The following is a 9,670-nucleotide window of genomic DNA, read 5'->3' as shown; positions in this document are numbered from 1 at the left end:
TGGGGTTGCTTTTATTTCAGTAGCACATCCTGAGCAACTCCACCTGCTCCAGACCCCCAGATCTGGTGGCAGCTGCAGGAGATTCCTCTGTGGACAGCATGGATCTATGGATCTTTTTGGCTTTTGGATCTTTATTTTTAGTTTCCTGTTGAATTTCCTGCGGGAACTGCCACTTTTAGGAAGGATGCTGTGGGCAGAGCCCCTCCATCCCCTCCCCACTGGGATGTCAGGGGGGCCAGTGGGTTCCTGTGATCTTGTTGTGGAATGAAATGGGAATTTATAATGATTTTTCAGGAAGGGAACCATCTGGAATCGTCCAGGTGGTTTTTGCAGGAGTGGGAAGGGGCTGGGGCTGGGCTATGGTCACCAAAAAGGCAACAAAGCTCATCCCAATTTGGTCTCAGGCAGGAGTTTAAGATGGATTTAAACGAGGAAAACCATTGGGATGAATTTTAGGAACCGCCTTGAGAACAGAGACTCACTCCAAGCCTCCCCCCCCCCAAAAAAAAATGTGTATATAAAGCTCCCAAAGTCCAGTATTAATTCTGGCACAGCCAAGCCGTTTCCAAAGGTTGCTCTTGGATCAAATTTACCCCCTGACTTCCAAGAGTAATTAGAGTAGGACAGAGAATTGAATATAATTAAAATAGAACACAGTAGAGTAGAATAATAGAAGAATTATAGAATGGAGTAGCATTAGAGAAGAGAATAATTAGAATAAAATAGAATAGTATAGAATAGAGAGGAAAATTAGAACATAAGATAATTAGAACCAATTAGAATAAGAGAATGAGAAGAGAATTATAGACTAGACTAAAATATCATTAGAGAAGAATAGAGAATTAGAATTTAATTAGAATAGAACAGCATTGATTAATAACAATAGAAATAGAAGAATTATAGAACAGAATAGAATAGAATAGAATAGGAATAGGAATAGGAATAGGAATAGGAATAGGAATAGGAATAGGAATAGGAATAGAATATTTCCCTGCTGTTTGGAAACTCTCCATGCAATTATTTTAGGTGTAGAATATTCAGACCTGGGAGCATCACCAGGATGTTGCAGGTTTCTGATACCTCAGCCATGTCCTGACCAGATCCAAACCCTGTCCCAGTCACATCCAAACCCTGTCCCATTCAGATCCAAACCCTGTCCTGGTCACATCCAAACCCTGTCCCAGTCAGATCCAAACCCTGTCCTGGTCACATCCAAACCCTGTCCCAGTCAGATCCCAACCCTGTCCCAGTCACATGCAAACCCTGTCCCAGTCAGATCCCAACCCTGTCCCATTCAGATCCCAACCCTGTCCCAGTCACATCCAAACCCTGTCCCAGTCAGATCCCAACCCTGTCCCAGTCAGATCCCAGTCGTGTCCCAGTCAGATCAAAACCCTGTCCCAGTCACATCCCAACCCTGTCCCAGTCAGATCCCAACCCTGTCCCACTCAGATCCCAGCCATGTCCCACTCAGATCCCAGCCATGTCCCACTCAGATCCCAACCCTGTCCCAGTCACATCCCAACCCTGTCCCAGTCAGATCCCAGCCCTGTCCCACTCAGATCCCAGCCGTGTCCCCTCCCTGTCCCATTCCACTCTGGCATGTCCAGCCAGGCACGTTTCACCTTGGAGCCAGAACATCAAACACACGTGCTGGGGGATGAAAGGGGCCCTTGGCACCATTCCAGGGGGGAAAAGCAGCTCCTGGGAATCAAACAGCCCCTGGTGCTCCTGATTTCAAGGGAAAGTTGACTTTCCTCCTTGCCCCCCCAGGAGGATGGAGCTGGAGCTTTGCTGCTTTTGCTCTGGGTGCAACTTTGCACCTCTAGGGGAAAATAAAAAGGATATTTTCTAAGTTTTGCTCCCCTAAATGCAATTTGAAAGCAGTTTAAAAGTGTTTTTTTTCTGCTTAACTGCAGGGAAAACCCTGCAGGGATGCAGGAAAGGGACCTTATCCATGATCTTTATTATGGACAACTCCTGACTCCTTCAATTTACGATTTAAAATCAAGCAGAGCCTGGTCTTTCAATGAGAATGTTCCTCTATTTGTGCCAGAATCCAGTGAATTCCCACTAAACTGTCACCTCCTGTAGTTTAAAAGCCACCAGGAATTTGATAATTCCCACCAGGCAGTGCTGCCCTGGAGTCTGGGAGGTCCCCCCAGAATGGGAACTGAGGATGGGAAGGAGCTGTTAAGTCGTTTTATTTCTTCTTGTTGTTGTTGTTTCTGCTGGGAGAAAATACTTGGCAATATTTTCCACTGGGAGTTCTCTAGAAATTAAACAAAATCCCAAACTCAGAGCCCCTTCTGCACATTTCCAAGCTGGTGGGTGGCCAGAGGCAGCTAATAGAGAAAGCAGGTTAAGGAAACAGGCCCAAACCATGAAACTATGTATATTTTTAACAGTTTTATGAATTATTATGGGGTTTTTTTCTTGACTTTTCCCCTCAGTATTGCTCTGGGATCCATTTCTAGAGGGGTTTTTTTTGTGGTGTTCACAGTGCCAGGTGATGGTAGCACAAACTCACCCACCTGGGCAGATGCTGCAGGACTTTTCTCTTGTAAATAAAAAGCAAAAATTCTGATGTGTAAAACAATAATCCCCACCCTAAAATAGAATCAACCTGATCGTCGCAGTGGTTTATTTTCACCAAGTTTATGATTTTTGTGGGGAAGAACAAGTGCAGAGAAGCTTTTGCCTGGCCTCAAACACCAACTCCCAACGCAGTACCTGCCACAGCCACACACTGGGGTCCTTTGGGGGCTGGAGAAATAGAAATAGGTGTTGGAATAGCACCAAAACCCATCCAAACCCCTCAAAACCCCACTAAAACCCATCAAGCCCCAGCAAACCCCAACAAATTCCATGATAATCCCACCAAAAACCCACAAAAATGCCCACTAATCCCCACCAAACCCCATCTAACCCCCAGTAAGCCCCCCCAAAACCCCATCAAATCCCAGCAAGCCCCACCAAACCCAGGCCTCACCAGGGTGAAGCCCCAGCACCCAACTCCAAGGGTTCTCCAAGGTCATTTCTGCACAAGGAGAACCCAAACCCAAAATTAAGATTTGTGTTTAAGCCCGAAAGGATCCCAATAATTTTGAGATTTTTTTTGCTGTAAATGCTGTCTATTATTCTTTAATATTTGTCTTTATTGTGCCCAGGGGTTGCTGTTGGAAGCTGGAGAGAAACTCAAGTGGCAGACAAATTTTGCACAATGTATTTCAGAGCAGAACTGAAAACACGTGTCCAAAATCACTTTTAGCACTTTAATGACCTTTAATGTCCCATTCTCCTCTCAGATTCACCTGACAGAAAGAGAACCCCCAAAACCTGGTGCAGTGCCTGAACCTCAGGGAGATGCTGAGGCTGGAAAACCTTTCCCTGCATCCCAGCCCCACATCTGGCACAGCACAGCTCCAACCAGCTCTGCTTCAGCCTCTTCCTGCCTGGACTTTGGGAAAAGCCATTCCTTGATTCCCCACAGCTACTTGGTATGGATTTGATCTAATTGTGGGTCAGATTAGACCATCCTGATAAGCCACAACTGGGCAGTGCCACGATGGGAACCATCATTACAGAGCTGATTTATCCAGTGGGAACTGCAGAGACAAAGCAGCTCTGAGGATGCTGCAGAGGGTTTGGATTTGGGGCAGTTTGGGCACAAGCTGCAGTTTTTGGGTGTTGATCAAAATGCTCCACCTCCCCACAAAATGAAGTTTCTGGCCCTTTGATTTTTGTTTTTCCTTGTACACAACTGAAAAATATGAGATAGGTTAAACTACGTCTGCCCCAGCCCTGCAGGTGCTCTGGAACATGAGATGATGCTGCTCAGCTCCACATCCCAAAATTTATCATGTGCCAGGATTAAAAAAACATGGGAGGAAGCTCTTGGCTGCTTGGCATCTGCTTTCACTCCTCAAATTTCCTCATCCTTGACTTCTGCTGGATAAAACAAAGCAGGGAGGTGGGAACTCCCTGGAAGCATCCAGGACATGGAGCCAACAGCTTGGGGAAAAGGGATTTGTGAGGCCACAGACATTTGCCATGCACTGTCCCTCAATCCAGGGACATCCAGAGGATGCTGGAGCCAGATCCTGCTCTGGGCTGGGGCAGAGCTTTGCTGGGACAGAGCTTTGCTGGGACAGAGCTTTGCTGGGGCAGAGCTTTGTTGAGCCACGTGTTGGAGCAGCTTGGCCTCAGTTTCCCCCCAGAACAGCTCAAAACGACACCATCCATCTCAGAAAAGCACTTTGAGGCTGCCTGGTGCTCTGTGGGCACCTGACAGCCACGGGAAGGGGCAAGACACGGGTGCTGTGGGCTCATGGGTGGGATTTTAGGGAGAATCCCCCTAAAAATGGATGTTTTTGAAGTGGCTGGAGCAGCGGAAGCGGCTGTCAAGGAACCTGGAGCACAGGAGGTTGGGCAGACAGGGGCAGGTGTGGTGCTGGCGCTTCCCAAAGAAAGGGACCTGCAGAGAAACAGTGAGAGAAACGAGCTGTCACGGCCCCAGGAATGATCAATGGCACCATAGCCCTGAGAAAATCCATGGATTTTCTCAAAGGTTTAATGGGAATGTGCCTGAAATTAGTTTGTGATCCCTCTGAAGCCCTTCCTTTGCAAGCAGAAGGTGCAGAGTCATTAAATCTTGCTCCCAGAGCGTTAAATCAATACAGCACAGGGAGGGGGATGCTCTCCCTGAGGCTGGGACGCTGCTGTTAAATCCTCCTGGCACTGGGACTGCAGCAGCACCAAACTTTGGGCTAATCCCAGTGTGCTGGGGGCTCTTATCCGACAGAAATCAGGGAGCTGGGGAAGCTCTGAGGGTTTAACTTGGCTTCTTCTGGCTCAGCAGAGCATTTATGGCTCAGTTTGGAGCGGTGTGGTTTGTGCTTTACTTGCAAAGGAGTGGGCTGGTGGCTCAACCCCAGCCCTCAGCCAAGACCCACAGCATTCCTGAGGGATCAAGCCCAGGTTGGATGGAGCTCTGAGCAACCTGGGCTAGTGGAAGGTGTCCCTGCCCATGGCAGGGTGTGGAACAAGATGATCTTTAAGGTCCATTCCACCCCAAATCACTCCATGAGTCCCTGATTTTGGGTGCTGTGAACATGCAGTGGATTGCCCAAGATAATGTAGAGGCTGAAACAGCTGCCCCAGCTCTGGGACCCCACAGTGCCACCCAGAGCCTCACCCCAAATTCCCCCCTCAGTCCCCCACGTCCATCCCAGAGTTCAGGGCAGTGGGAGGAAGAGCTGGAGATGGACAGGTCTGGCACTGGGTTCCCTTGTCCAGTTCCCACTCCCACCACAGCTGCCTCCTCACCTCCCTCAGCACTTTTTCCTTGGAATATCCCGATCCAGAAGCACGACAGCATCACTGCAGCAGTGCTGGCACCCGGGTCCTTGGGAATCAGCTCCATTCCCAGCTCCTCCTCCCCGGAAAACCACCCTCCCAGCCCCCCCATCGACACCAACCCCCCCATCGACACCAACCCCTTCTCCACCCCAGGGTTTAATGGAGCTTCCCCCCTGTGAGGAGCCTGGAGCCCCTTCCTGGTCTGTGTCCCCCCTTCCCAGGCTGTACCTTGTGACTGGAGGGGTGACACTCGTCCCCCTCCCGGCCCAGGGGGGTGCAGACCCGCAGCCCCCTCAGCCACAGGCTCAGGGCACAGCAGGTCCCGCGGCCACACTGAGGGTCCCGCTCGCAGGCCTGGGGAGGAGAGGAGGGGAAAGCACCGTTATCCCTCTTTTTGGGGGTCAGTGGTGGAATCAGCCCACGCTGGGGTTGGGATTTAACCAAAAGAGGAGGGGAAAGCACCGTTATCCCTCTTTTTGGGGGGGCAGTGGTGGAATCAGCCCACGCTGGGGTTGGGATTTAACCAAAAGGGGGGGGCAGTTCCCAGTTCTGCCGGTTTGGGTTGAGCTGGGGAGGTTTTGGGGCAGGGCATGGGTGGGATTGGGGGGCTGAGGTCTGTGGGATGAAGGGGAAATCCCTCATGGGCACAGTGGGGGGAGGCACAGAGGGAAAGTTTAAAGCAGCATTGGTGCCAAGGGAGAGCAGCAGCATCGAGGGATAAACCCACTGTGCAGATCTGGGAATATCGCCCGGCCGAGCCTGGAAAACTGCTCAGGAACCCAATTTCCCAGAGCTTTAATTGTATTGTTAGTGGGAGCAGAGTAATTCCAACAACTCGACCTCTCCCCTCCAAAGAATACACAAAACTTTGGAAAACAGGGATGGGGAAACTGAGGCCCAGGTGGAAACACTGCCTCAGCTCTCCCCCCACCTGGCAGTCCACGATGCCAGGAGAGGTGGATGGGGAGACTCTGAGCCCCAAGCAGGTCCCATTTTTCCCCTCAGGATGTCGTGGCCCTCACTGGAGAGGCTCATTGCATTCCCCAAACCTTCTCCGACCCCTCTGCCTGATGGTGGGTTGGCAGCACAAGGAGAACTGATGGGATTCACCCAACACCCCCCTGGGGCCCTCCCCTCCCAGGGGATTTCTGTCCCAGGAGTTCCCAGCACAAGCTGTGGTTGAAGAGATGTGACAATTGCAGCTGGGGCAAAATCACAAAAAAAACCCCACCATAAAGCAAAGTTTTGGGGTGCAGCCCTCTCATGGTTGGGCAGGAAGGGGATTTTACAGAGTATTCCCTTTCCTGGTGGGAACCTGATTCTCCCTGAGCTTCCAAAGCTCCTTAAAAATCCCAAATTCTGTTAAAAATCAGATCTCAGTAACCCTCACCTGCAGACTCAGGGGGCTGGTGGGGGCTGCAGGTATCCAGGGAGCTGCACATCCAAACTCTTTCCTTGTGGTATTAAAAATATGTGGCCCTGGAATAATTTCAAGCCCTGGGATAAGTCCTGGAATAATTCCAGGAGCTGCTGGGTGTGTTTGGCCCTGGATGGAGGTGGATCCCCCTGACCTGGCTCTGAAGCTCCAGGTTGGAGAGATCAAAATCACCACAGGCTGCAAAGAAAGAGGTCTGGCTATGAAGGGAAAGAGGAGCCAAGAGCCAGTTGAAGTCAACTCCCAAATTCCCATTGGCTGGGAAAAGCCAGGAAAGCATCATTATCCCTCTTTTTGAGGAGTCAGTGGAGAAATCAGTGGGATGGAAATGCTTGGTTTTTTCAAGGAAAAATCCAGAGGAAAAAGAGGGGTTCAGCCAAGCCTGGCTTTGCTGAGACCAGCATCCAGACCCTGGGAGCACCACAAAAACCTGGATTCTGTCCCTAAAATTCACTTTTAGCACCACCCTCAGTCCAGTGCTTGCTCAGGGACACTCTGAGTCCATGGACAGGGTGAGCAACCACCGGCCCTTGGCGTCCTGACAGCTCCCACCTCTGTTAATAATTCCTCTAAATTTAGGGGGAAAAAGGACAATTTGGGGTGTTTGAACCCTTGTTCCAATCGGTAACATGCTCTGGGAGATGTCCATAAAGATATACTGATTTTTACCTGCTGGAAAACTTCCCAAAATCCCACATTTCCCTGCTGACACGGGGCTGGGAGGAGAAGCTGGTGGAGGGAACAGCACCCATAGGTCGGGAAAATGAGAGATAAATTGGGAAAAAACAGGGGGTGAAAGAACAACACAAACCAAGCAGCACAAAGGGCTGATTCCTGTGTTATTCCCCAACATAACGAAGATGAATCCATATAAACCCTGGGGGGTGGGAGCAGGACTTACCCCAGTGATGACGGCACAGGGGCAGGAACGGAGGAGCAGGAGGAAGCAGAGGAGCTGCAGGATGAGGCCCATGGTGCTGGAATTCTGAGCAGCCTCACACTTCACACCCTTTATAACCCCTTCAGCTCCACCATCCCGGGCTTGTTTTCCCCCCCGATGATCCCAGAAGAAGCAGGTAAGACCTGAATCTCCAATGGCATCAAAGAAATGTTAATAAATCACCAAGAAGGGGAAAAAAGTCTCCTCCCTCCACCCTCATCCCCCCCCCAGGGGGATTTATCAGCACAGCTGGATTTTCTAAGTACACCCCTAAATCCATATGTAGCCTTGACAGGTGTATGGAAGAATTTAATTAAAAATTTGGGGTTATTTAGCTAAAAGAAAACCTAAGAATTAAGTTCTGCTGCTCCCCCCCCATCTTGGAAGAGCCCAAGGTGCAATAATGTGATAAATATCCCCCAGAAATAGAGACTTGGCTGCATTTATTTGGGAGAATAAAAGAAGGCAGAAAGGGAATAATGTATTTTTCATCATTTCAATCTGAATATAATGTGGAAATATGTTGATTTATGGCTCAAAGTACAACCCATCTACCTCGAATTGCATTTGGTGCCTCTCCTGGGAGTGCAGGGGAATAAGAGGATGGCTAAAGAGGCAGGAAAAGGTGGAATTATTTGCTTACTTTTTTAATTTCTACCTCCTGTGAGGATGCAAAGGACAACATCCTAATGTGCTCAGGGCTTGGGGACTCAAATAAAACACCCCCAGGCACCACAGTCCATCAGGGGGCAAGAAATTCCTGAACCCTCAGCCATTAAATAAGCAATAAAAAGAATTAAAATAATTAAAAAATTTAAATACCCTCCATGGCCAACCCACCCTGGGATCCTGCATCCTGGACTTGTCTGAGACTCCCCAGACCAAGCTCCCAGTGCTGGCTGGGGCAGACATGATGCCCAAGACCCTTTTTGCAATGAGAGCAGGGAATAAAATTCCTTTTTCCCCAAAAAAAAGAAACTGGATTCGTGATTCTGACTGAGCAGGATGGATTTTCTCAGCCCTGGATTGCAGGAGCCCCCCTGGTGGGATCACAGCTCCTCACCAGCACCATGAATTCCATCTCTTCTGGTTTTTCCCACTGAGGAACAAACACCCCGGGGCTGATTTTGGGGCTAGACCTGGTCCATGGGGGCAAATCAGGGACCAGGAGCTGCCCCATGTGGGAAACGTGGCCCGAGGTGGGTTGGGATTTGAAATATGGATTTGAGGGGGCTTTTCTGGGTAACTTTATTTTTTCCCTAGAGGTTCAATCTGGTGCTAAATCATCAGTTCAATTAGTTAAAACCAACCCCAACACTGCCCTGCCCCCAGGCCAGCCTTTGATGTGGCAGCTGCTCTGCTGCATCACTGAAGTCTCCTCCACCTGGGCTTGAATTAATTAATCCCCACTTTCCCAAAAACCTCTCCTTCCAGCAATCCCACAGCCCACAATGGCTCAGGAATTGCTGGTCTGGGGAGGTTTCCTTGCAAAGGGGCTGATGGGACAGAGAGGTTGCAGCCCCTCATCTCCATTTGCATTTTTGTCCAGGGTTGCTTCCTAGAAGCATGAAAAGAAAAAAAGAAAAGCAAACAAATAAAGGCAACTCCATTCCCAGCCATCCCACGGGGTGGGATGCAGTGGGAAGCCCCTGGACAGTTGGAATGGGGGCTCTTTGTGCTGCCTGAGGGAGCTCCCAGCTGGACCAAGGAGAAAGAAAAATCACATGAAAAATAAACGATCCTGCTGCACTTCACTCCCCCCATCAATAACATTTTAATTTCCTGACCTGCCAAGCCCAAACCCACCGGCAGGAGCAGCCGGGGGCGGCGGCAGACGGGGCCTCATTAACGTCACCCAGCCCGGGGCTGCTGTGCCATAAATCACCTCTCACCCTCTGCTGGCAGCAGGGATGAAGTTTGGGGGGGTCCTCAGT

General features: G+C 49.9%; 1 protein-coding gene across 1 annotated transcript; it reads right to left on the bottom strand.

Annotated features, from left to right (window-relative positions):
* Positions 1-4,357: 4,357 nt before the first annotated feature.
* On the bottom strand, positions 4,358-7,769 carry PROK1 (prokineticin 1). The gene is made up of 3 exons (XM_018079553.2): positions 7,698-7,769; positions 5,590-5,715; positions 4,358-4,477 (listed from the first exon to the last, which is right to left on the bottom strand). Exons 1-3 carry the CDS (start codon positions 7,767-7,769, stop codon positions 4,358-4,360), a joined length of 318 nt encoding a protein of 105 aa, XP_017935042.1.
* Between the last annotated feature and the right edge of the window lie 1,901 nt (positions 7,770-9,670).

The sequence above is a fragment of the Manacus vitellinus genome, unplaced genomic scaffold (genome assembly GCF_001715985.3).
Source record: "Manacus vitellinus isolate BGI_N305 unplaced genomic scaffold, ASM171598v3 scaffold_47_pilon, whole genome shotgun sequence".
In the NCBI taxonomy this organism is placed as follows: Eukaryota; Metazoa; Chordata; class Aves; order Passeriformes; family Pipridae; genus Manacus; species Manacus vitellinus.
The sequence above is the reverse complement of the archived record's forward strand: the minus strand, read 5'-3'. Positions and strand labels throughout refer to the sequence as shown.

What these genes read in the sequence shown, in the direction of transcription:
- PROK1 (XM_018079553.2), bottom strand. Translation starts at nt 7,769, where the DNA reads ATGGGCCTCATCCTGCAGCTCCTCTGCTTCCTCCTGCTCCTCCGTTCC. An exon ending in CCTGTGCCGTCATCACTGGG is followed by an intron (nt 5,716 to 7,697) that starts GTAAGTCCTGCT and finishes TCTCCTCCCCAG; the next exon opens with GCCTGCGAGCGGGACCCTCA. An exon ending in GTCACCCCTCCAGTCACAAG is followed by an intron (nt 4,478 to 5,589) that starts GTACAGCCTGGG and finishes GTTTCTCTGCAG; the next exon opens with GTCCCTTTCTTTGGGAAGCG.